Below are 27,831 nucleotides of genomic sequence, written 5' to 3' on the forward strand. Positions count from 1 at the left end.
ATTCTCCTGGGAAGTGACATCCAGTAGGGATCAGGAGGGTGAATCTGAGTTGGCCAGGCAAAGAGGCTACCGTGGAAGCGTTTTGGGCAGGGGAAGGTCTGGAGGAGGCACGGGGCTGGCTAACTTGAAGAACTGACTGGAAAGTAGTGAAGTTGATAAGGCAGGCAGTGGCCATGGTAAGAAATTTGGATTTTATCCTAAAAACAATGTACACTTTAAGTAGGGGAGTGAAAGGATCAGACGGGAGCTTTTAAAAGCTCCCTCTGGCAGCCATGGGGGAGAATGGTTTGCGGGCCTGCAGGGTACATAACCTGTATGCGGTTAGGAGAGAGGATGGCGGCAAGGAGCGTTGGCAGTGCAGGTGGAGAAAAACTATGAGATTTTCTACATTTAGGAGAGAGACGCCGCAGGATTTGGAAACTGGTTATGGCACCTGGGGAGAGACTGCAGTGTTACACAGGGCACTCCAGGTTTCTGCTTTGGGCGTCCCGGTGGATGGTGGTGAACTGAGCAAGATGGGGAAGACTGGAGTTCAGGTTGAGACGAGCATAAGGATTGCGGTCCTGGCCATTGTGTGGTCCTGGTCTTGTGAGTCATCTAAGTGGAGAGTGGCGCAGGCCATCGGATGAGGGCTCAGAGGGCAGGGCAGGGTGGAGATGTACATATGGCAGTTGAGGGCACAAAGAAGAGGCTTGTGTGCATGGACCTGCCCACGTACAAAGAGCAGAAAAGGCAGCCCAGCCCCAGGGAGCGCTCACGTTCAAAGGTGCTGTCTGCCCCCAAATGTTGCTGAATAGAGCGTCTCTTGACTATTTCTCAGCATCCACTACCTGAAAGTGGTTCAGAAGTAGCTCTCCCCCAACACCCGCTTCCCGCAGACACCCACTGCTGGCTCCCAGACCGAGGCTCCCACGGGGAAAGCAGGAGGCTAAGCACAGACACCTGAGACCTAGTCAGACGCAGGGCTCACCACCACTGACCCCGCGCCTCCCTGTCCCGCAGTGCTTCTGGAAGAGTCCAGCGTTCCCTCTTCCGCACCGGCTTGGTCTAACGCGCTCGATAGCCCTTTAGGGCCCCGTTGCTCTTTGAAGCGTTTGCACCTGCTTTTAACCTGATTCCGCCACGTAGAAATGTTGGGGGTGAGGCGTAAAAGGGGGCCATCCTGTCCACTGGGTAACAGGTCGCTTTCAGAAATGATTTCAAAAATCCCGGGTGCCAGGAAGTGGGGAGAATGAGGTTGGGAGAGGCGCGAGGATTTGACGAGGTACCGCTCGCCGGGAAGCTCCCTTTGCTGGGGGTGGATCCCAGGGTCGCGGGATGCTGCCGCGCCCACCCGCCCCGCGTCGCCTCAGCTTCCGGAAACTCCAAGTCGCCAGGGCGCAGCGGCAGAGCCGCGGCGAGGCTAGCGCTTTGTTCCGCGGTTGAGTCTCGCGCCCTCGGGCGCGCGCATCCCGGGGACCTGCGGGTGCGGCTCTGCCCCAGGCCCGCGGCGGAGGAGCAGGCGCGATCCCGTGCGCCCGAAGCAATCCCGGGACCCGCCAGGCCAGGCCCCCAGAGAAGACAGCTGCGGCGCTTCGAGACACAAAGACCAGTGGGATGTGGAAGCAAACGGGGAGCCGGCAAAGGGAAAGCGAAAGCCGCGGGCCCAGTCAGTAACCGGGTGAAGGCACCGCGCCGCCCTCCCGACGCCGGCGGTACCCGGGCCTGCCCTTGCGAGCCTTCCTGGCCCAGGCTCGTGCGCCGCAGCCATGGCCATTGCTCACCTGGCTACCGAGTACGTCTTCTCAGACTTTTTGCTGAAGGAGCCCTCGGAGCCCAAGTTCAAGGGGCTGCGGCTGGAGCTGGCCGTGGACAAGATGGTCACGTGCATCGCCGTGGGGTTGCCGCTGCTGCTCATCTCGCTGGCCTTCGCACAGGAAATCTCGATTGGTAAGGCCCGGGGACAGCGGCACCGGGGCGGGCTGGGCCGGCGTTATCAGAGGTGACCGGGTCTCTGGCGAGAAGTGATTTTACCGCGCGTCCCTGGCGGTGCCCGCCGTTGTCATGGGCGTGAACGTTGGGAAGGAATGTAGCCCGAGCTGATGGGCCGAAGCATTCTTTGTTCGCGTGCTCCCTTCCCCCCCCCCCCCCCCCCCCCCGCTGTGGACCCTTCTCGCATCCCTGCTACCCATTTCTGTTCCCTGCTGCCCACTGATCCCGGCTCTGGCTTAGTGTTCAAGTCCCACTCTTGAACAACGCCGTTGTCACCAGATTTGCCTCTCTTTTCCCTCCCACACATTTCTGCGGTCACCCAAAATTTGTATCAGAGAAGCTCCCGAATGGCTAAACGGAGGACGTGAAGAAAAGTAGCCCATGAAAAGTGCTTTCTCCCTTATCTTACATTTAGTTGGTGTGTACTGAGACTTTAGCTCTGCAGGGTTGTGAGTGATGCGAAATAACTGCTCTTGGCCAGTATTAGAAGGGATACCCAAATCCTCTACCTGGACGGCCTTATTTTGAATGTGAGATGAACGAGTCCCCTTCTTGTAAATCCTCCTTTGTCCTAATAACAGTTCTGTGAGATTCTGAGAGTCTGGTGGTTTGGTCAGGATCACGTGGCTAATAAGCAGCTGGTCTTCCTCATCATCTCTTCTGACTTTGAGCGCAGGAGAGAGTGTTTATGAGTCAAGAGGAAGGCCGTGTATGAGGCTAGACACAGCTCTGTGGGGAAGGAGGCCGGTGGGGCTGGACAATGGGGAAAGCTTATGTGAAGGATTGGGCTGGCCCTGAGCCCCTGCCCGTGGGTGGGATTTGGATAAGCAGAAGTGAGACCTTTGCCAAGATATTTGGGATGTCAGAGAATGGTACGTGTTCCTGGAAGGAGAGGAACAGCGAGGAGTGTCCTAACTGAGGCAGGAGGATTAGTCAGGGTTCCTGGAATATAAGAGTGAATATGGGCCTGGGTTAGTGAGAACAGAGGAGTACAGACTTGATGGTTTAAAAAGTGCAAAGTTGGGCTTCCCTGGTGGCGCAGTGGTTGAGAGTCTGCCTGCCGATGCAGGGGACACGGGTTCGTGCCCCGGTCCGGGAAGATCCCACATGCCGCGGAGAGGCTGGGACTGTGAGCCATGGCCGCTGGGCCTGCGTGTCCGTGTGCTCCGCAACGGGAGAGGCCACAACAGTGAGAGGCCCGCGTACCGCAAAATAAATAAATAAAAAGTACAAAGTTATTATTTGAGCAGAGGCTGGACTGGTTGAAAACAGCCCTTAATAAGTAATAACCCGAGGGTACATGTAGGGTCTGTGAAAGAGGGGAGTTGGAGCTAGGGAGGATGCCATAAAGGTGAGGCATCAGTTGAGGTCTTGTGAGAGGGTGGGTGCCAAGACTAGAAGGGAAAGGATGGGAAATTTCCAAGATCAAGGAGTAATAATCCACTCTTGGGCCCCTAGCTTTTCATCGGCCACAAAGGGCCGAGACTGATCAGAGGTATCAGAAAGGCTGCAGGCCTGGGTGATTGGAGAATGATATTGATGGAAATGGTGAAGTTGAGGGAAGAGTTGGTTAGAAAAAGGTTACAGTGAGCTTGATTTTGTGATCCACACCACTAAGTTGTTCAACTTGGCAGGAAGCCGCCAAATTCATTTTGGAAGGTAGTCTTCAGTTTTCCTTGTCATTGGGCAGGCATAGATATAGTCAAGGCTTTCCCTCCGCCTTCCAGATGGCCGGGTGTTGAGGCTTCCGGTTGGAAGGAAAACCACCAAGTAGCATGGGTCCTGGAGATAATCTTTCCCTTCAGCAAATGTTTCTTGAGTACCAGCTGTGGGCTGGACCCAGTGCTGGGCACTGAGGACCCAGGAGTCAGGGAGACATGGACCCTGGAGGAGGGTGCCATCTGATGCCAGGAGGGAGGACTGGTTACCGTTCATGATGAATCCCGTTCAGTTGCCCCACTTGACTTATAAGCATAGGTTGTATTGCAAATACCTCAAATTTCCTTTTGCAGTAATTTCCTTTCGCAGTATTTTTATGGCAAGGAAGAATCTGTGTTTGAAATGTTGAAAGGCTCAGGGGAAGGTGGATGAGTGTCATTCCATGTGGCTCCATAGAACACATGAATGTCGCCATATGGTAGGTGCAGGAGGTCAGAGTTGTGTGCCACAGAAGGACCTTCATTTCTACCACACCTGTCCCCAGATGCCTCTAGAGGTGCAGCCCCTTTCACCTGGAGGTATATCTATATCTGTATCTATATCAAGAGAGAGTTAGTGAGTTAGTTTAGGAAATAGCTGAGTGACAACTCTGTGTAGAATACAAGCATAATTAGGCTACATGGCCTTCAGACTCTGAAATTATAGGAGTATTTATCTAAATTGTTGAAGAAACTAATTCCCTAAGCATGCTGCTTTTCAACAGACCAGACTCTGAATGGGATTCTTATTATTGGGGTCTTTTGATGGGTCAGCAGTACCCTTGGCTTAGGGCTACTCAGGACCTGGGACCGAGATGTCCTCCCTCAGGGACTGCTTTGACTCTCTGGTGCCTTAGCCTGGTGTCTTAGGAGACGCTGGGAGAGCAGAGCTCCTATCTCCCACCAGGATGCTTCATGCCCGGTGCCAGGGTGGCTGGACCAGATGAGCAGCAGGGGCAGCCACTGGACCCCTGGGGAAGGGTGTCTGGTCCGCCCAGGGAGCCTTCTCTCCCTGCTGCCCTCCCAGCAGGCAGCTGTAGTTCTGGACAGAGGGACTTGGTCCCTTAGGGTTAGCTCTGCTCTGCTGCTGTCATTACAGGGCAGGCGCTGGGCCAGCCCCAGTGAGCCAGGGGACAGAGAGAGCTGCAGCTGCTTCCAATGCTGTTAGTTCCCAGTTCCCCTCTTGTTTCCTCCAACTGAGTCAGCAGCCAGGTGGCTTAAGTCATCTGCTCTGTCGTGGCTGCTGTAGGCCCATCTTTGGAAATGTGTTCAGGCTGCCCTTCCAGGTGGCAAAGCTGATTCTTCTTTTCAGGGGTGTCTATAAGAATGGGCTAATACTTAGGGTCTCAGGGCAAAGGTCCCAAAACAGCACATCCTCAGCTCACGTTTAAAGGCAAAGCACCAAGGGAGCCTCCTGGTCCCTTTCCAGAAAGATGCCTGCTATCCAGAGAGGCTACTGATACATACATGTTTTTCTTTGTTAATTTTTTTTTTGGTACTTTATTGTACAGATAGTACCTAAATACCTTCTCATGGTAAAGGATTCATAAACCTCCTTCACTATGTGTTAGAGGTGAACACTGTGGACACTTTGGACAGACGTAAAATCCCCTTTCTCTGCATTAATATAACGTATACACATTTTTTTTTTAACCAAACTGAGTCACATTGTAGTGGTTTGCATTGTCCTGCTTAGTATGGAAAGCACACTGTGTGGAAAGGTGTGGAAAGCCTTCTGTGTCAGTACAGAGGTGTCACCTCACTGTTTTTTTTGTTGTTGTTGTTTTTGCGGTACACGGGCCTCTCACTGTTGTGGCCTCTCCCGTTGCGGAGCACAGGCTCCGGACGCGCAGCCTCAGCGGCCATGGCTCACGGGCCCAGCCGCTTCGCGGCATGTGGGATCCTCCCAGACTGGGGCACGAACCCGTGTCCCCTGCATCGGCAGGCGGACTCTCAACCACTGCGCCACCAGGGAAGCCCACGTCACTGTTTTTTAATAGACAGGCAGGCAGATCTTCCATAGTGTGGAATGTTCCCATCATAGTTCAACCAGGCACTCCCCTCGTGATGTACATTTAGGTTCTTCCGAATTTTCCACCATTACACATCAGGCTTGTTGGTACATAAATCTTTGTAACTACTCCCCTCCTCCCAGCATTGAAAGGAAAGGAGAAGAGACTAGTATCGGTTTCCAGAAGGATGAAGTCATTTTTCAGGATAGTTTTGCACTCCTGAATTCTTATTTCAAGTAAGGAGAAGAAAATGCTGCTTTGTATACCCTCCACCTCCAGCTCCCTCTGAATGTGATGCTGTCAGACGAGTGGAAGAGGGATTTTGATGTGCTCCTGGTTTTAAGAAAGAAATAGCCTCTTTCAGGGGTAAGATTGCAACTTGCCATGGACTTTTTGATGTGTCCTTGTAGCACACTACATTTCCTTCCAAGCACTTATCACAGGTTGCAGTTAGGTAATTATTTGCATAATTATTTGTTGAATACTGTCTCGCCACTGGCCTGTAAGTTCATCAGGCACAGGAACCATCTATCCTCTGTTGGGTTGACTGCTCTGTTCATAGCTTCCACCACAAAACTTGATACATAGTAGGCATTCAATAGAGTGTGTAAATGAATGGAATCATCAAGGATAGCAGTAGGATTTTAGCATTTTGGGATCCTGAGTGTTAGTTGTTCTGTCGTCTATAAGATGGGATTTTATGTATCTTGAAAGAGTTCGTGTTAAAAAAAGTACCATCAAAAATATTTGAAAACTCTGTATAATGTCATTGGAGCTGACTAGAATAACAGTAATAGAGCATAGAATGTGAACTGACAGATAATAAGCAAACATTTAGTAACGATGAGATTGATTTTAAAAATATACTAGAATTTACCTGTTTGTTTAGCATTTGTTCTGTTTCAGTGTACACTGTTGCCTGACTTTGAAAGACCCAGTGAATTAGAAGATCTATTTTTAATTATTTACTAATCCCTTTCTCTTCCCCCCACCCCACAGAAAAAAAGAAAAGAAAATGAAGTTGTGGGAAAAACCCTATTATTTCCAAATAGATGAAACTCCCACCCTTATCACAAACTGAACATATGTCTTGAAATCTTTGCAGATTCTGGGTTTGGATTAGCAGCATCCTTTTCAAAGCCACGCAAACACCCACCCTTCCTCTGCACATTGCTTTCTTCTCAAACCCCTAACTGAAGCAGTGAGTTTAGTCCAGTGTGGGGGAGGGGAGGCAGTTTGGGAGCATCATACCCTGGCTGAGTGAGTTGGATACAGCTGCGTGCTTTGGGGTTATCAAGGGCAACTGGGGCCACTGGTTTCCAGGGAAGGCACCGAGGTGAGCCTGCCTCTGTGTGGGGTGCAAGGTGTATGGCAGCAAAGGGAGATTCTTCTCATTTATTTATTCAACCTCTCTAAAGCTTGCACTCCTTTTTCTCAAAAGCCATTTGTGTATGTGTATATTTGTCTGATTAAAAAGATATGGCTGACTGTAGAAAATATGGGAAATGTAGCAGCTAGCGGCTGCTTCCCACTAGCTATCTATTTTACGTTTGGTAGTGTATATATGTCCATGCCACTCTCTCACTTTGTCACAGCTTACCCTTCCCCCTCCCCATATCCTCAAGTCCATTCTCTCTATCTGGTCTGTGTCTATTCCTGTCTTACACCTAGGTTCTTCATGACATTTTTTTTCTTAAATTCCATATATATGTGTTAGCATGTGTGTTTTCCCCCAGACTTTATTAAATGTGTGTTTTCCCCCGGACTTTATTATGTATACAGAGCTGACAACTTGTATTCTACTTTTTAAAAACCAAACTCCATTTCGGGTCATTTTGCCTCGTTCTTAAATCTTATAAACTTGCTTTTTGTTGGCTACCAAATTAAATGTTGAATAGGTGTATTGAAACTGAACCCATTTACAGAGTTTTTTGCTAATATAAATAGCATTATGAGGAACACTCCTGAACATAAACCTCTAAGCTATAAAGATCTCAGTATTTCAACAAATTATATAAATCTAATTACAAAATCAAAGAAGAGTGGCATTGTTTTCCGATTTTGCAAGTCTCCTTAATGCCTGGCTCAGTAGAAGACCACTGCCTGCTCCTATCGGCTTCTCATTCATTGTGCAGTGATATCCCATGTCAGTAGCCTCTGGAAACCATACTGTACATACTCACAAGAGAATGAGAATGAGAAGGCAGATAACAACTTAATAATATTGTGAAAAGAGGGTTCACATCATGAACCTCCTGGAAGAGTCTCAGTTTCCAGATCCCCCTTTGAGAACCATTCTCTGGCGTCAAACTGGAGAGTGGCGTTTGCAGTTAGAAGCACACGAAGTGTGCACGTTTCACGTTCAAAAGGCACTTCCAGTTGCCCTTCAGAACACGGTTTACACTCCTGTCAGCATGTAGGGAGCAGCCCTTTCCTCACTTCTTTACTGCTACCTAATATTTTCAGAGTTTTCAGTTTGCCATTCTCGTGACGGAAATGACATCTTGTACCTCACTGTGACTTTGATTAAAAAGAAAAATTCAAAAAAAAATTTAAAACTACACATAAAAAAAGTCTATTTTGTTTGATTTAAAAAAAGAAAGAAAGAAATGGCATCTCACTGTTTCAGCCTGCAGTTCCCAGTATGCAGGGAATTTCACAAAACACTGGGATTTCACAAAACATAGTTCTGGGCTCTTTGTCTGACACTTGGCAGTTTCTAGAGGCTGCTCATTGCCTCCAGGCTAATTACCATTGCCTTTTGGCCTGGAGTATTTGATCCTAGAGACAGTCAGGTCTCAGCTGGTTATCATTAGCTTATAAAATATTTCCCTCCCTCCTTCACCCTTCCCCAGTCTCTTTTTATCTTTCTTTTTTTTTTTAAGCTAAAAGGTTAAAAAAATAAGTTGTTTCCCTTCTGACCCCTCTGTTTCCTGTTTAAATTTAATTAAATAGCAAAACTAGCAAGTACTATTTTTTAGGAAATATAAAGATGTCTTTACAAAATCTTTCTTTAATATTAACATCTGCTCCACATTTGATGATCAAATGTGGGTTCTCAAAGTTTTCAAAAAGCACAGTCACTGCAGTGTGGAAAGGTGACTTTTCAGAGAGAGAAGTGCTTATTCAGCTGTACCCTTTCTTGGCAAGGTTCACCTCTCCTCTCTGATCAGGTTTTCTTTTGCAAAACAGATAATGATGCTGTTAAACAAGATAATACATGGAAAGACCCTGACACATGGTTTGTATTCAGTACATGTTGGTTGACTCAAGCTCGTGACATAAGCTTCTACAATCTGAAGGTAATTTGCAGCCAACAAAGCTGAGACGGAGGCCTCACGCTTCTCTCCAGGGATCGTGCAGATTCAGGGGCTATTCAGACAGGCACTGGAGGCTCAGCTCGGATGAGTCTGGGTGACCGTAACTGTGACTTGCCCACCTTCCCTTCCCCTGTGTTCCTTGGAGAGAGGAGAGTCCAGGGGCTGATGGACTTGACCTTCTTCTAAATAAGGCTTTATTCCTTTTGAGTCTCTATAAACATTCTAAGCCCTTATGTTCTCCGTGTTTCTGTTTTGCACACCTTGAAGTGAATTCCAGAACAGAAAAATGATGCACTTTGGAGAATTGAAGGAACACTCTTCCGGCACTTCTTGCTTACCAGAAAGGAACAGCTGTGTGGAGCGTATGTGACCGGAAGGCGTCTCACCTTGACTCAGTTTCATCCTTTGTAACATGAGGACGTTGGATTAAAATTAGTTATTATGTGCACTCCAGTACCTTTCTGATTCTGGCAGTGGTTCATGCCTCGCCTTACTGTAATTACTCTTTCTTACCTTTTGTGTCCGTTCATTCACATCCTCATTCATGTCACTTATTCACTGAGCACTGCTCTGTGTTCTAGGATCTATCAGTGAAGGAGACAGACATTGTCTGGGAGCTTGCAGCCTGGCAGGGGAGACAGCTCCCCAATAATTACAGAGTTCTGGCTGTGATAAGTGCTTTGAGACAAGTGCCATTGCAGGAGCTTCGCCCAGTCGGGGGCATTGAGATGGCTTTCTGAGGAAGTCACAGACATGATTTCTTGGAGAATGGAAAAGGGTCAGTGTTACTGGGGCCTGCCGAGCAGGGGGAAAGGGTGAGTGGTATAGATTCGAGAGCTGGGCAAGGATCCGATCGTCGAGGGCCTCATGGGAATTTGGATTTTAGGGTTTATCCAGAGCAGTCGGAGGGCTTTTAGTTATAAATGACATAATCAGATACACATTTGAAAATCTCACCCCAGATACTTTGTGGAGACGGGAATGGAGATGTGGAGAGACTAGTTAGGGGCTGTCACGGTTAAGTTAAGGCTTACTAACTCTGTGTACTTGGAGGACGGGGACTGTTATATGTATCTTGGACTCCACCATGGTGCTTTTTTTTTTTTTTTTTTTTGCGTTACGTGGGCCTCTCACCGCTGCGGCCTCTCCCGTTGCGGAGCACAGGCTCCGGACACGCAGGCCCAGCGGCCCTGGCTCACGGGCCCAGCCGCACCGCGGCATGTGGGATCCTCCCGGACCGGGGCACGAACCCGCGTCCCCTGCATCGGCAGGCGGACTCCCAACCACTGCGCCACCAGGGAAGCCCCACCACGGTGCTTTGTATGGGGCAGATAGTTTATAAAAGTTTATCGGGAGCCATTGCTGGGAGCTCTGCGGGCACACCCGATACCTCCCCGTTGTCCTGGGATGTTGGAGCTGATTTGGGAAGGCCCCAAGCTGGCCGCATTCAGCGGTTCTGCTCTGGGGCTCCACGGTCTCGTGGAAGCCCGGCCTGGAGCAGTGGACTATCAGGAAGGCTGTGCCTGGCAGGGGTGGGCCGGGTCCATGCGGAAGTCTGGTCCAGGGTAGACCCCAGCAGCCGGCTCTCATCGCCTGGCACAGCAGGAAGCCCTGTCCGCTGAGGGCCTGGGAGAAGCTGCAGCTCTGGAAGGGCCTGGCCGGGGCCCTGCAGGTGACCAGCCAGAGGGGTTGGTGTCCAGAGGGAAATGTTGCCTCTCCCCTCTGCACTTAGGCAGTTGCTTCGAATGCCTTCCTTCCCCTGCTGTCCTTAGGAGCGATGCTAATAGCTGCTGTGTGTACGTGCATACACACGCGTACGTTTTCATTAAGACTTTACCCTGCTCCCACACATGCACAGCCTTCTCTGTTATCAACATTCCCCACCAGAGTCGTACATTCTGTGGGTTTGGAAAAGTGTATAATTATCCATCATTATGGTATCATATGGAGTATTTTTACTGCCCTCAAAATCCTCCGTGCTCTACCTATTCAACCCTCACCTGTATAACCCTTGGCAACCACTGGCTTTTTTACAGTCTCTATGGTTTTGCCTTTTCTACAATTTCATACAGTTGGAATCATGCAGTACGTAGCCTTTTCAGAGTGGCTTCTTTCACTTAGTAACATGCATTTAAGATTCCTCCATGTCTTTTCATGGCTTGGTAGCTGTTTCTTTTTAACACTGAATAATATTCCATTGTCTGGATGTACCACAGTTTATTTTTCCATTCACCTACTAAAGGACGTCTTTGGTTGCTTCCAAGTTTTGGCAGTTACGACCCAAGCTGTAATAAACATCCATGGGCAGGTTTTTGTGTGGACATGAGTTTTCAGGTCCTTTGGGTAAATACCAAGGAGCACGTTTGCTGTAAAAGCATGTTCAGTTTTGTAAGAAGCTACCAAACTGTCTTCCAAAGTGGCTGTACTACTTTGCAGTCTGACCAGCAGTTAATGAAAGTTCCTATTGCTCCACATCCTTGTCAGCACTTGGTGTTGTCTGTGTTCCAGATTTTGGCCCTTCTAATAGGTGTGTACTGGTATCTTGTTGTTCCATGTGCTTATTTTCTATCTGCATACCTTCTTGGGTGAGGTGTCTGTTAAGATCTTTGGCCCATGTTTTGAGTTGTTTGCTTCTTATTGTTGAGTTTTAAGAATCTTTTGTATATGTATTTTTTATTTGAGGTATAGTTGATTTACAATGTCGTGTTAGTTTCTGGTGCACAGCAAAGTGATTCAGCTATATATATATACATATATTCTTTTTCAGATTCTTTTCCATTATAATTTACTACAAGATATTGAATATACAGGAGGACCTTGTTGTTTATCCATTATATATATAGTAGTTTGTATGTGCTAATCCCAAACTCCTAATTCATCCTCCCCCCCACCCCACCGTGCTCCCCTTTGGTAACCATAAGTTTGTTTTCTCTGTGTATGAGTCTATGTTTTATAGATAAGTTCATTTGTATCATTTTTTTAGATTTCACATGTAAGTGATATTATATGAAATTTGTCTTGCTCTGTCTGACTTACTTCACTTAGTATGGTAATCTCTAGGTCCATCCATGTTGCTACAAATGACATTATTTCATTCTTTTCTATGGCTGAGTAATATTCTATTATGTATATATACACCACATCTTCTATATGCAAGGAATTCTTTGTATATATTTAATAACAGTCCTTTATCACATGAAGCCACCATATATTGACGCTGCCTGTGTGCTAGGTCCTTCTAGCATGATATTTTTCCCAGCAGAAATTCTTCAAAACAGGTGTATATTTTAATTCTGGGGAGACTGTGGAATATTGGTTAAGATGTGAGTTTGGAGACAGACTGCCTGGGTTCCAATCCTGGTGCATCACACATACACTGTGACACATTGGGCAAGTTCCATAATTTCTCTGTGCCCCAGTTTCCTCATCAATAAGTGGGGTAATAGTAAAACCTATCTCACAGGGTGGTGAGAATTAAATGCATTAACACACGTGAGCCCTAGAACCATATCTGGGACATAGTAACCTTACAGTAAAGGTTAGCTGCTAAACACGCCCCAGTACTGTATGACTGACAGATGAGGAACTGAGGCCAATAGAGGCCAGATAACGTGCTCAAGGGCACACAGAGCAGAGCTGGACTGTAGCTTTGATTCTGAAGCCTGAATTCTCGGGCACCACTGTGTCCTCTGCCCTCTCCCTGTCCTGTGCATGAGGAACAGTGCACTGAAAGCAGAACGAGCTTGTACCCAGCACAGAGGCTACTAGTTTGTTCTGAGTCTCGGCCCTGCTGCCACGGGATCATCCTCCCCACTCTTGGGACCATCTCCCCACTCCTGGCTTTCTTGCTGGGGAGGGTGCCTTCTCTGTTAGAATCATGGCCGGCACTGCAGCCTCAGCAGGGCATCAGGACCATGGGTGCATGAATTACAGCCCTAAGGATATTAAAACACAGTCCCTCCACCCGTCCTGCCAGACCTCCTTGCTATTATCATAGCATCAAGTCTAGACTGCAGCATGTCATCCCAGGACGTCCTTTATCTGATTCCCAGCTGGACTCTGTTCCAGGCACAGTGCTGTGCTCCCCTTCGTAACATGCGGTGAACTTTAAAGACTCCGAGCCTTTCTCATGCTCTTTCCCAGCCTGGGTTTTCTCCTCTCCTCCCTTCAGGTATGAAAGTCTGCCATGGCTCAGCCATTACCTTAGGCAATTTTTTTGTTTGTTATCATTAGTGGTTCATATTCTTGGCCTCCTCCTGCACTGCAAGGAGGACAGGGACCACGCTTTCTTTGTCTTTGAATCCCCCGTGGTATCATGCCCAATAAATGCTTCTTGGCTGGAGCGCAACGCCATCGAGGTCTGCATACCTTCGGGAGAACAGCTGTGCTCTGTTGTACCATAAGAGAAACAGAAGGAACAGCCCTTGGGGAGAGCAAGGTCCTTGGCTTGTTTTGGTATGCTGCTGGCACAAAGGCTCTGTGGCATTAAATACCAAATTTAGACACTCAAGGCCTTCTGCAACACAATAGGATTTCTTTGTTGCAGGAACTACAAGATCTAGCTCTTAAAAGGCAACTTTGAGGGAGAGGTGATACAAAAGGACTTAACAAAGTTGGGTCTAGTTTCAGGCTGGGGCCCCGTTAAATCTCAAATCCCGATTATCCAAGGCCGGCTTTAACAATGCGTATGTTCAAGATTTGTAGAAGATAAGACAAACAGGTAAACCAGTAAGAACGGTGAAATTCAAATAATTATAAGTGCACTGAAGAAAATAATACAGGATGTGACAAAGGAACCGTACATCTTTGTATCTCCAGAGCTTACCATGGTGTGCCGGCTGCATAGAAGTAAAAACAGCTACCATTTATTGAGTTCTTACTATCTCCTTGCGCTGTGGTAGATGTTTCACTAATCTTTATAGGAATTCTATGAGGTTTTGCAAACAAGAAATATTAGGTTCAGAGAGGTTAAGTAACTTACTAGCAAGTAAAAGAGAAAACTTAATAACTGTTGGATATAATGGGATCTTAAAGCAATATTCAGGAAATAGAGATTCTAGAACCTCTTCTTATAGATGTACCTAATTTTTTCCCTTTAGGCTAAAATCCCTTCCCCACTCCTAACTGGACTTCCATGTTGTTTCGCACAAATTAGGTCTCTGGCCCTTTCCTGCTCTGCTTGTGTTACTGGCTGGCCTTGCTGTCCACAGCGCCTGTCCTTCTCCACTCCGCCCCGCCTCCACCTTCTCTTTCCCCTGGTCACTTGTTCTCAGGGTGTCATCATATTGGGGAAAGAGGAGGGCCACACACTTGGGATTGTATGGAACCTACACCGAGTATTAGCTGTCTGCCTCTGGAAGTTGCTTAACCCCTCTGAGCCTCTGTTTCCGCATCTGACAAATGACACTAAATGATAACTAGTTCACAGCTCTTTTATTCGATTGAGTGAGAGCATCTAATTCCTATCTACTCGTAGTATTTAGTAAATGACATCTGTTCTTGGTGATTCTGTGATGGACAGTAGCTTATATGTGATTAGTGTATGGGGAATACCAATATCATGTGTGAGTCACATTGGTTCATATACTTTTTTTCAGCATGTGAGTGATTTGTGCCACCAAGGAAGAAGATCTGGATGAAGAAAGCTTCAGAGGAATATGGCGCACATGATGCCCATTAACCCCATGCTCTTCCTCTTGGCTGCACATTGGTCAAATGCCCTGTTCTGGAGGTGCTATCACGCGGTTCTGTCTGGTCTTTGTGTGTTTCCCTTTTTTCCTTGGGTGCAGAACTCAGCAGCTTTTCTTACACACCCTCCATCACACTACTGTGGTTTTTTTTGTTTTTTTTTTGTGGTACGCGGGCCTCTCACTGTTGTGGCCTCTCCCGTTGCGGAGCACAGGCTCCGGACGCGCAGGCTCAGCGGCCATGGCTCACGGGCCCAGCCGCTCCGCGGCATGTGGGATATTCCCGGACCGGGACACGAACCCGTGTCCCCTGCATCGGCAGGCGGACTCTCAACCACTGCGCCACCAGGGAAGCCCACACTACTGTGTTTTTAATCAGGATGGTTGCTGTTTGATTAGTGCTCTAGGTACAAAATCTGCAGAGACTTGGAGTGATCTGCCTCAATCCTGTATACTCCATAGCTCTGTTATTTTAGTGATTTTGCAGAATATTACTTTTTTTTTTAAATACACAAATTGTGTTATAGCAGAGATGTTTGTATTAATTTCCCTTTTTACCTTTCATCTACCTTTTGTGTTAATCTTCATTTTATAGAAGCAAAACCTTTGCCCTGGACCAGGCTAGGACCTAGAGGTGATGGAAGAGACTTCGGGCAGACGTGTGCTGTGACTATTTCTTCATACTCTCTCTCATCTGGACTATTTTTTTTTATTTGTGTTATCGTTATTTTTATTATTTTTAAATTAATTCTTATTAGAGTATAGTTGATTTACAATGTTGTGTTAGTTTCTGCTATACAGCAAAGTGACTCAGCTATGCATATACATATATACACTCTTTTTTAGATTCTTTTCCCATATAGGTCATTACAGAGTATTGAGTAGAGTTCCCTGTACTATACAGTAGGTTCTTATTAGTTATCTGTTTGATATATAGTAGTGTGTATATGTCAGTCCCAATCTCCCAATTTATCCCTCCCCCCCTTCCCCCTTGGTAACCATAGATTTGTTTTCTACATCTGTGACTCTACTTCTGTTTTATAAATGTTTTTAGAGTCCACATATAAGCGGTATCATATTTGTCTTTCTCTGTCTGACTTACTTCACTCAGTATGACAATCTCTAGGTCCATCCATGTCGCTGCAAATGGCATTATTTCATTCTTTTTTATGTCACTTGGACTATTGCAATAGATTCCTGACTGGTCTCTACTTCGGTTCTTGACCCTGAATGGCCAGTTTTTGACATAGCATCCAGAGTGAACCTTTTAAAACGAATACCAGAAGATGTCTTTGCTTTAAAAATTCTGAAATTATTATTATTATTTATTGATATTTTTGGCTGCATTGGGTCTTCATTGCTGCGTGCGGGCTTTCTCTAGTTACAGCGGGGGATGCTACTCTTCGTTGGGTGCACAGCCTTCTCCTTGCGGTAGCTTCTCTTGTTGTGGAGCACAGGCTCTAGGTGCGCAGGCTTTAGTAGTTGCAGCACACGGGGCCCAGAGCGTGTGGGCTTCAGTAGTTGCGGCGTGCGGGCTCAGCAGTCCTGGTGCACGGGCTTAGTTGCTCTGCAGCATGTGGGATCTTCCCGGACCAGCGATCGAACCTGTGTCCCCTGCATTGGCAGGCGGATTCCTAACGACTGTGCCACCAAGGAAGTCCCTAAAAGTTCTGAAATTATTTTGTGTGAATTTTTAGGATTGAGCCAATGAGTAACTATGTTGATGTATTTGGGAACTAAGGGTCTAAATGAAAGGAGGATACAAACATGGAATGAGGGAAGACAAGGAAGATCCCAGTGGTGTTGGATTGGAATTAGAAGTCTCATCATAAACTCACACACACACAAATAGATTTCCTATCTGTGTCTGAAAGGGCCTGGGAGCAATGACATCTCAGTAGCAGTGAGCACAGCTAGCGTGCAAATCTTCGTTTTAAAATTTTATTACCGGGACTTCCCTGGTGGCGCAGTGGTTAAGAATCCGCCTGCCAATGCAGGGGACACGGGACACGGGTTCGAGCCTTGGTCCGGGAAGATCCCGCATGCTGCGGAGCAACTAAGCCCATGCACCACAACTACTGAGCCTGCGCTCTAGAGCCTGTGAGCCACAACTACTGAGCCTGCGTGCTGCAACTACTGAAGCCGGCGAGCCTAGAGCCCGTGCTCCGCAACAAGAGAAGCCACCGCATGAGAGGCCTGCACACTGCAACGAAGAGTAGCCCCCCACTCGCCAAAACTAGAGAAAGCCCGCACGCAACAACGAGGACCCAGTGCAGCCAAAAATTAAATAAATAAATTTATTAAATTTTTTTTTTTTTTTTTTTTTTTTACCGACTAAAGGAACTGAAGGTTCGTTGGAGAAATGGCCAATTGTAGGGCTGGGGCAGGGAAAGTACAAGATAAGCCCAGAACATTTTGTGCCAGGAAGTATGGAAGTGCTCAAAACCAAAGGGAACATATTAGGTACAGGAGCTAGTTTGAAACAATTTAAGCATCAAAATAAATAAAAGTAACGGATTATAAAATATTGAAAAACAAAAGACTACCTGAGTCCATGTTTATGCTAAAAAAGAAAAAAATGTGGGGAAGGTGAAGTTCCTTTTTGTAGTAAAATGCCAGCTAATAAATGTAGAGGGAAGAATAAAGTTGGAAAATCTTCACTTTGCAACCACAGTTGAAGTATTTGATTCACCACTGGATGAAAGCTTGTTGGGGAACAGAATACTTACAGTCTAGGAGGGTCGTCTCCCCATAGACCACTTATTTCTCAAGGGAAAAAGGCACTTTTACAGCAGAGCCCTGGCAGAAGGCACCTTAACCAAGTGACCATCATAGGTGACCTTACCTGTCATGGGGGAAACTGTTGTCAGGCGCCTCCGGGGGTGTCCTGTGGATGACCAACAACCCTTCCCTTATTGGGATCCCTGCCAATGATGCAGAACCTAGATCAGAGTATGGAGAAACAACAAACACAAATGAAGGGGTGTCGCACAAAACAGAGGGCCAGTGCTCTTCACACGTTAGGGTCTTGAATGACAGAGAAGGGTTGTGGAACCCTCCCAGGATAAAGCAACTAGAGAGATATGACATCTGAATGCACTGTGTGTGGTGCGGGATTTGATCCTGAGTAGAGGGGAAAAAAAATTGCCGTAAAGGATAGTTCGCGAAATCTGAATATAGATAGCAGTAGTGTTTTCGTTTTTTTGTTGCTGCTTTTAATTTGGTAATTGGACTGGGTTACGTAAGAGAATATCTTATTTTAGAAGATATACACTTTGAGAGGAAAGGGTCATAACCTCTGCAAGTGGTTCAGAAAAAAGGTATATGTTATACATACATGTGTATAAAAGGAGGATGTGTGGCAGAATGTTGACAATGTGGTATTTCATTGTAAAATTATTTTTTATGGTGATGCTCTATTTTGTATGTTTACACATTTTATTTATTTTTTCCAGTTTTATTGAGCTGTAATTGACACATAACATTGCATAAGTTTAAGGTGTGCAACATAATGAATTGATATATGTATCTATTGTGAAATGATCACCACAGTAAATTTCATTAATATCATCACCTCAAATAGTTATATTTTTTTTCTTATGATGAGAACTTTAAAGATCTACTTGCTTAGCTTTCAAATATACCATACGGTATGGTTAACTATAGGCACTGTGCTGACGTTACATCCCAGAATTTATATATCTTATAACTGGAAGTTTTTACCTTTTGACCACCTTTACCCATTTCCCTCACCCCACCATGCCCGGCCTCTGTCAACTACCAATCTGTTTTCTGTCTCAGTGAGTTCAGTTCTATTAGATAAAACATATAAATAAGATCAGAACTATTTGTCTTTCTCTGTCTAATTTATTTCACTAAACATAATGCCCTCAAGGTCCATCCATGTTGACACAAATTGCAGGATTTCCTTCTTTTTTATAGCTGAATATCGTTGTAATATTCTTGTAACTTTTCTATAGGTCTGAAAATAATTCAAAATAAAATGTTTAATTTTAAAAAAGAGATGAGGTAAACAAAGCAAAATGTCAATATTGTTTTAAACCCCTAGGTATCTGTTATATTATTTTCTGTAATTTTCTGTATGTTTGAACTAGTTAATCTCAGATGATGAAAATTTAAAAAATAATAACATTTAAATACATTGAGTACTTTTTTTTGCATCTTTACTAGAACATTAAGTTCTCATATCTTTTTCCCCTGGTACCCAGGTCATTGAAACTTTATTCACTGGACAGTTGTCAGGTTTTACATGGATTAATGCAAGTTCTTCCTTTGTGTGGTCTAGACGTTCTGCATGTACTAAGGGACTGGATTCTCCACCTCAGGAAAGCGACACTTCAAACCGCTGCTTAGTTGTCTAGTCTGTTCTTCTGGGTATAGTGCTGGCCTCGTGGTTCCTTCAAGCTGCGGTCCCTGTCTAGCTCCCTTTTCACTTCCGCTCTTGCACTTAGCAGGCTGTGTAATATTATATTGTTTACGCCATCATTCTTGACTGAATTAAAGGAGCCCTGCAGTTTCCATCGGAGGCTCGCCACCTTAACTGTATGTTCCCTTGGCTTTCTGCCCTGTAGTCACAAATCCTGGACCATGTGGTCCGGGCTGTTATTCCCCTCCATACGTGAGAGCATTGTGCACTGATGGGCCTTTGTCTGAAGCAGAAAACTATTAATGCAGAAATGCCAAACAGTTTATTGTTTGGGATGGGTAGTGAAGTATCTGGGGACTTCTTGGGTCTCATTTAGAAGATAAAACTAGATTATGCCCATCTTATCAAGGAACAGATATTAGCTCTGGTTGGGTTGTCTTTAAAAGCCAGGCTTAGCTGTGGGAAAAAAGAGAACTGGTGAATCAACTTGGTTTAAAGGAAAAGAAAACTATCATTCCAATTCAGTTTTTTCAGTTTGGGCTACAGAGAGTACTTACATATTTTCACACTGGTTTAAAACACCTGTGCCGTGGGGTCAGTTCCCGCAAAGCAAAAGTGAAGGCAAGAATGGACCATTTGGGACTTTATTTATTTGCTTGTGTTTGAAGCTAGAGGTTGGTTTGAAGTCGCCTGGAGAGGTGAAAGGGGAGGAATTTGTTTCTTTTTTAGAGAGAGAAGTAGTCCTGAGATTCTTGGAATTTTACTCTATTTTATCAGGGTTGGGCTCTCTGAGTATACGGCAAGAAGCGATCCTTTGGGACAGACTTCATTTGGTCTTATGTTGGTGTCGAAGGTGCTTGAAACAGATTCAGGCCTGTTTCATCCTTATGAGTTCTTGTTACTATTTCATGTTTATTTTTAAGCGCTGACCACTACCCATCTCTTTCTCTACCACACAATCAGGGTCCCTTTCTATGTGATTATTCCCATTGAACTTGAGAGTTTATAATACAGTTGTTTTCAACTTTTTTGGCAACCTTAAAATATAGCAAGAACTTTCAAATTCAGTGCTTCATAGGTTGTATTATGACCTACCTGGATCCCCTGGGTATGTGTATATATGTGTGTGAATGGTGTGTGTATGTGTATCATTTACATTAAAGTGAAATAGAACTGAGTTTTAGTTTTGCAAAATAAAAACATTTTGCAAACTTTTAAAATATTCTATCGATAGTAATGACTGCTGTGTTCCCTTTCTGCCTCCCAGAAACAGCAAGCCCAGGACTTACTCTTTTGTTCAGAGAAACTTTCCTGTCTCCCTCCTTCTCTTTCGACCTTCTCTGACCCAACTTTCTTCAATAACCTGTGCTTCTTGCCTCCTCTTCCTCGTGTTTGGAAGGTAAAGATGGAAACCTGGGTTGATACCCCATCTCTATAACGCACTAGTCACGAAATCCTCACTTTCCCCATTTTAAAATGGGGTCAGAGTACACAACAAGGGGTGGTTCCTTTTTCTTGCTTCTGCTGCCCCTTCACTCTCTTCACTGTGCTGGTTACCAGGTTAGAATCTCTTCCGTTTGAAAATTCCTCTAATGTCCTCCCAGGCAGTTAACTAGATCTTTCTATTGGTGTGTTGTTAAACTTGCGATTTTGGTGAGTTGCATTAACTTCTCAGGAAGCCTGATTCCTGCACTACCCTGACAGTTGCATGTAGCATTTAAATGCAGAAGCAACGCAGATAACTTATTCCCACACAACACCCGGGGAGGGAGGATGCATATGTTTGTCAGAAGATGCTAGGGGCTGGCTCAGAACTCACAGCCCTTCAGATGTGGGCCCTCCTAACCAACTGGGTGATAATAATGAGAAGAATGAAAAGAAAGCTTATCAAAAAAAGAGGGACAGCAAAACGAGGCCAAAGCCCCTCTGGATGGGTTGGACCAGGAACAGAGAGCCTTGCACTAGCTAGTGTTGGTGCCACGGAGAAGCTGCTGGGCTGGCCCACCTCCCTGGCTCCCGTCCTGTCTCCCCTCAGGCTGTGTTACCCTCTGGTTCTCCACCAGCTGCGTCTGTGGTACAGGAACAGGTTTTAGCTGGGCTGACACTTAGGAGAAGGGGTGACCCGCGCCCTAGGCTCCAGACCGGGGCCCGGAGAGTGGGTGGAGGGACGTCCGTGACGTGGGTCACTTGTTAGCAGATGTTGCAGCTGCTGCCACGGAGCCCCCGGAGCACGTTTCCTGCCCATGATCTTTCGTTCTATCCGGCCAGACACGTATGGAAAGCCCACAGCTCTGTCTGCACTCTCAGCTGGACAGAAGCAGTGGTATTGTTCTTGGTGTAAAGCCAAAACTTATTTCTTGGTTTCTGTACAGTTGTGAAAGGCGATGCAGATCTCACTTAAAGCTACTCCCTAGAAATCAGAGTGCCCTCATTCAGCCAACATGTGGCAGAGCGGAGTGGAAAGGGCATGGGACCCAGGCTGGAGGATCACTGTGGATTAGGGACTCTGTTTCCTCAGCTGGGATAGTGGTATCTGACAGGGAGACTTGACTGTTAGTTGAGATACTATTTATCATAGTACTTGGGAACGTTTAAAGCACTCAGACAGGTGTTATTTATTTGATACAGGGTGCTCTATGAAGTTGAGAGGGAGGGAGGGAGGGAAATAGAGAGAGAGAGAGCGAGGGGGAGAGAGAGAGAGAGAGAGAGAGTGTGTGTGTGTGTGTGTATGTTCACTCTGCTAGTCAAGCGTTGAGATATTACTAGAGGAGATAAGACGTGCATGTCTGTACAACATGGTTGAAGGTGATTCTCTGTCTGTGATGGCTTTAAAGGGCTCTGGGAGTTGAGTGGGGACAGTTTCATGCAGAGGGTGATATCTGAGCTGGGCTTTGAAGGATGGGCCATGGAGGTGGACATGGAGGGGCATTGACTTTAACAAGTATTGGAGAGAGGGCCCCCCGGGCAGAGGGATTGATGTGAGGAAAGGCACAGATTTAGGAGCAGATGGGGCCTGTGCAAGCCACAGCAATAATTGGGTTGGACTGGAGCATCGGTTTGGATTTGTCTTCTGGGTAACGGGGAACCAATGAAAGAATGTTGAGCCAAGGGAGTGTCAAGATCAGAACTGAGCTTGAGGGTGAATGATCTGGCAACAGTTTAAAAAGGTGGACGAAAGAGACCAGAAGCTCTCCTTACTGGAAGACTGCTAGGAAAATATATAAAACACCTGTTTACCTCCCAAAATTATTGGTTTTTTCTTCCAGTTTTACTGAGGTATCATTAACAGAGAGCACTGTATAAGTTTAAGGTGCACAGGGTAATGATTTGACTTACATGCATCCTGAAATGATCACCACAGTACGTTTAGTGAACACCCATTGTCTCATACAGATACAAAATAAAAGGAAAAACAATTTTTCTTTGTGATGAGAACTCTTAGGATTTGCTCTCTTCACCACTTTCATATAGAACGTACAGCAGTGGTCATTATATGTGTCATGTGGCACGTTACGTCCCTAACAGTTATTTACCTTATAGCCGGAAGTTTGTACATTTGACAGCCTTCATCCAGTTCCCCCGCCCCCCCCCCCATCTTCCACCTCTGGTAACCACAAATCTGATCTCTTTTTCTATGAGCTTGTTTGTTTGTGAAGTACAATTGACCTACAACACCGTGCTAGTCCCTGGTGCGCAACATAGTAATTTCGACATTTTTATCCGTTACAAAATCATCACCCCCCAATATCATTTTGAAGAGTAAATGAGATAAAGGATGTGGAGTTAACATTTGGAGATGAATCACGATGGTCCAGGTCCCGAACATCCTAGCCGCATGGCTGCAGCTGAGCCTCCTGACATGTGCTTTTAGGCCAGGCTAGGCTGTCAGGCCCTGGGGGAAGGTGTAGGTCTGCACAGCCCAGCTCGGGCAGGTCCCTGCACCCTCCCGCTTGGACCTCCTGCAGGTCCCTCCCTTTACTCCTGCCCCTGCCTGGTTCTTGACTTCCTTTGTTTCCTGTTTCTGGCCTGGGAATATCCAATACCCGGGGCTTGATCTGCTCCTTTTCTCAGATTTGACCTTGACCCTTGCTAGGAAGCTCTGCCCGTGCTGGTTAGTTGGAGTAACCGTGTGTTCAAACCACCCTGCTCCACCAGGCTCCCGGGACCTCCTCCAGCTCGGCCTTGTTGGAGTGACTGGTCCAGAGAGGAGCATTTTAAGAGACTGAGAGTTAGATACACATTCAAATTCTGATGCTACCACTGACTTCCTCGGCTGAGGGATTGCTGAATTACTGTGAGCTTCGGTTTCCTCCAGGGTAAAATGAAGATAAGACCTATCTATCTGTCTATTCCCCTCCCTCGATTTGGTTGTGAGGTTTAAACGAGGTAATGTAATGATTTAAAGGTGGCGTGGTGTCCTGTGAATATTGGTTGTCTTTTCTTCTCATCTTCCATTCCAGATGAAGAATATTTACTTAGGAGCTCAACGTGTGCTCAACCTCTGTCTGTAGACTCTGTTAAATTTCCTTTCTTCTTCGTTTGCAAAAGCTTTGGTGTGAAAAAGTTGAGTTATTTATGCTCCAGCAGTTTCCATCACTGCCCTGGGGGAGGCCCCTGACGTCCCAGGACAACTTGAAGCACTTTTCCTATGGAAAGAAGGTTACTAGATGCTGGCTACATGCACGAGGACTACAGGCCAGACGGGTTTCCATGAAATCCTAACAGCATTGTCCCTTTTCAGGAGAATGTGTTTGGACAGATGCTGCTAAGCATGCATCTTGCCAGAAACCATCCATCTATAACCTGGGGCCTGTCTGTCCTTCTTACAGTATCTGCTGTTTTATGCCCAGTAAGCCTTGGTGTCCGGACCTCATTAGAAGCATTTAACAGAGGAATACTGATGCAAGAGCAGAGTGAGGCTAGCCCCGGGGTCCTGTGCTATCCTGATTGCTCTATTTTTTATAAAACGTAAGAACTCAAGTTTAATGGGATAAGAGTTGGAAGGGACCTTAAATGTCTTTCCCACCCCCAACTCATATTTAAACCATTCCTGGTTGGCAAGAAGTTACCCTATTAGAGGATGCTTTCAGAAAGTGTGTGACTTTTCACAGTCATCTCCAAGGGCTCTGAGGAGTCCCTTCTTGACGTCTGTGGGCATAAAGGCACCTGATGAAAAGAGGGAGTACTCAGAGCCTGGCCTGTTGCACCCCCTTCACCACAAGAATCTACTCTCCAGACAACATACCCATCACCACCCTCTCCTGTCACAAGTATAAAGGCCGACCCCTCACCAGAGGAGGGCGACCCTTTGAGGCTTTTTATGTCCCTCATAAAGGGACCAGGGAAGTCCAGCTCAGTGTCTTCCTACTGTCCTGTCCTCTCTGCAGGGTGGGAGGGAGAATGGTGGGCACCCCCTCCTCCATCTTTGAAGCTGTAACAGAATCTGCTAGCCACTTGGTACAGAAGGATGTGCCGTGTACAACTGCCGGGAACCAGGTAACACTACTCAGAATCTAGACATTAACGTCATCCCCATTTGGAGATCCCTGGCTTTGTAAGTAAGTGACCTGAGGTCAGCCGGCTGTGAGGGTCAGAGTTAGGTTCAGATGCAGCTAACATCAGTGCCCAGGCACTTGGCACTCTCCCGCTGTGCAGGCTGTGGAAGAGAGTGTGTCAGCTGTCCCCCAGCAGCTGGTCCCTGTGCCTGGAAGGGACACATGTTCCTGTACCTGCTTGATGGGGCAGGGGAGTGGGGCTGGGCTCAGGGCTATCAGGACAGGCTCACTACCAGGCCCTCTGCCTGCTGGCAAGGAGGGGAGACACGGCTTCAGCCCTGCACCCTGAAAGTCCTATTGGCCTGTTTTCCACGGTGACCCATGTGAGTCGGGAGGCACTCAGGGGCATGAAGAATCTTCCAGGTAGTAACGGTAGCCTTTGCGGAGCGATGTAGTTCTCAGTTTGCAGAGGAGAAAACCGAGGTCCAGAGCTCCTTCCCAGAAGAGCAAGTTAACGGCAGAGCCTCGAGTGGGACCCAGCGCTCCTGGTTTCCCATCCCACGCCCATCTCCCTGCCTGCAGGCTTGCAGTTTGGAGCATCTGCCTTCTGAGTGGAAACCACTTGGACTGCAGTTTGGGCCTGTGCCTTCTTTCTTCTTAGAGGAGTTGGAAAACGGTCGATTTGCCGTCCAGTGGTGTATTACCAAATGTTCCATCAGGCTTCTCGTCCTCAGGCTGAATGTCCTTTGTTTCTTTGCTCTAAAAAGGACTCCTTTTCTGGTTCAATTTTCTGCATTGACTCTCCTCCTCGCTTCCTACTCCCCGCCCTATAACGCTCTCCTTTCTCTCAATCCTCACCCCAAATTAAACCAACTCAGCGTGTTTCCTTTGCACTTTTCCTTTATGATGGTTTCACTTCTTTCAAGGGTTTTTCCCCACCTGAGCCCAAGCTGCTGTCATGACCAGTGTTGACCAGAAAGCTCGCAAATATTCAGCTTTACTGCAGACTTGGGGGTTTGGTTTTGGTGCTGGCCTCGCTCGTGTAGTGGTGTTTGGTGACTTAGCAAACACCTGAAAGTCTGAGGCAGGGAGGGAGGGATTATGGGTGGGGCAGGAGGGGTCCAGACACCTGCACTTTCATTTACTTGGAACAATCTGTTTTTGCTTCTTAGGTACCCAAATAAGCTGCTTCTCCCCTAGTTCTTTCTCGTGGCGTCAGGCCTCCTTCGTGGACTCTTATTGCTGGGCAGCCGTCCAGCAGAAGGACTCCTTGCAGGGTGACTCTGGAAACCTTCCATTGTGTCTGCATAAGGTAACTGGGGACATTGCAAATCTCACCTGTTTGCTTTACAGACGCGGGAACTGAGGCCCAGAGAGGCTGCACCAGTCCAAAGCCACATGGATGCATGTGGCCAACCAGGGCTGTAACTCAGATCGTAAAACTGTAGCACATTAAAATCAGAAGGAACCTCAGAGATTACTTGGTCCAGCACCTTCCTTGAGCAGATGGGAAACTGAGGCGCTCCTTGATTTTAGCTCCATAGTGGCCGGCACCTCATGTGTCTCGGTGGCCTTTCTACCCTTGATGCCCAGCGGTGTCAACCATATGAGGCTCTCAGTACATTTTTTATGCCTCAGTGAGCTTTGTTAGAGAACAGCAGAGTTGGGACTCAGAGCTTCGGCCAGCTCCTATTCCACCACACACAGGGTCTCTTGGAAAAAGTAAGGACCAACGTAGAGGTCAGTAGCTTCCAGCACATGTGTTACTGCAGCATCGAGAAGCCCAGGGATGATTCCATCTGGGGGTATTGATTGCAGCACAGCTTTTGGAATACGTGCCTTTGCTTTCTGATGGGTCCACATGCTGCAAGGAAGGGGAGATGCTACCTGGGAGACACCAATGTCCTGCAGAGAACAGGAGCAGGTCAGCAGCTCCGTGGTCGGGGGAGTGTGGAGGCAGGGCTCACAAAGGCTGGGCAGTGTGGAACTTGGGCCAGAGTTGGCAGGTTTGTGCAGCAGGACGTTCTCTGAGCAATGAAGCAGCTCCGCTGGGTCTTCTCCATACTTGTGAAAGTAGGACTTTGTTTCAGCCTGTCATTACTTTCAGCCACTGGTTCTTTTGTTCATCATGCAAATGAATAGAATGTTTGTGCATCTTCAGCATCCACCAAGGAAAGCATGGTGTGTTAGCTTTTTTTTTTTTATTATTTTTTATTTTATTTATTTATTTTTGGCTGCGTTGGGTCTTCGTTGCTGCGTGCAGGCTTTCTCTAGTTGTGGCGAGCGGGGGCTATTCTTTGCTGCGGCGTGTGGGCTTCTCATTGCGGTGGCTTCTCTTGTTGCAGAGCATGGGCTCTAGGCATGTGGGCTTCAGTAGATGTGGCACATGGGCTCAGTAGTTGTGGCGCATGGGCTTAGTTGCTCCGCGACATTTGGGATCTTCCCAGACCAGGGCTCAAACCCGTGTCCCCTGCATAGGCAGGTGGATTCTTAACCACTGCGCCACCCAGGAAGTCCCGGTATGTTAGCTTCTAAAAAGCCAAAGACTGATGTTTGTTTGACTCTCTCCTGCCTCGACCTGTTGCTGAACAGTCAGCATACTTCTTTTTTAAAAAGAACAGTTTAAGTCCCTTGCTGTGACTCAGGCTTGTTTCCCTCATGTTTATGTATTGCGTGCCATTTGGCACAATGATGCCCTACACTGACTCCTTTCTTCTTTGGGGTTGGGCTTTTCTCTTTGGCTTTCGGCCTTAGCATCAGTTGGGTCCTCATCAACTTTGCATGACGTAGTAGCCCAGGCAGCGAGTAATAAGGATCTTCCGTATGAATGGGCACAGTTCTAGAAACTGAACATCTTTGTTTGCAAATCTAAATGCATGCTGTTGTAATTTAAATCTGTCTGTTTTAATGGTCTTCTGAGAATGGAAAGTTGTAATCAGTGGCCGGGCTGGAGATTGATGGATCCACAGAAGAAGAATGTATATTATGGGATTGTCCAATGTAAGAGTTGGCAGGGATGTTTAGAGACTGCAAAACCTTTAGAGCAGGAAGAAATTCAAAGATTGTGATCCAAATGCATTTTACACGTGAGGATAAGGACACCTTGAGAGGTCACGCCCAGGAGTCACAGGACTAGTTGCTGGCTGTAAGATGAGAATCAGTTCTCTGGGCTCCCACTGCCCCTGCAGGATAGGAGGGGAAGTCTTGTAGAGCAGCGTGGGTAGTCAAGCTTAAGTTTTCGATGTTAGTGAAAGACGAAGGA

The 27,831-nt window shown here is 46.7% G+C and overlaps 1 protein-coding gene across 1 annotated transcript in view; it reads left to right on the forward strand.

Annotated features, from left to right (window-relative positions):
• Nucleotides 1-1,127: 1,127 nt before the first annotated feature.
• Nucleotides 1,128-27,831, forward strand: part of PANX1 (pannexin 1) — a 44,892-nt gene continuing 18,188 nt past the window's right edge. Inside the window, exons 1-2 of the mRNA XM_022561358.3 lie at nt 1,128-1,929; nt 25,742-25,881. Of these exons, the coding sequence (XP_022417066.1) occupies nt 1,749-1,929; nt 25,742-25,881 (321 nt within the window). The 5' untranslated portion in view covers nt 1,128-1,748. The remainder of the gene's footprint in view (nt 1,930-25,741; nt 25,882-27,831) is intronic.

This window comes from Delphinapterus leucas, chromosome 7 (assembly GCF_059928025.1).
Source record: "Delphinapterus leucas isolate spDelLeu-1000000601 "Yukka" chromosome 7, BTC_Dleu_Yukka2, whole genome shotgun sequence".
NCBI classification, from domain to species: domain Eukaryota; kingdom Metazoa; phylum Chordata; class Mammalia; order Artiodactyla; family Monodontidae; genus Delphinapterus; species Delphinapterus leucas.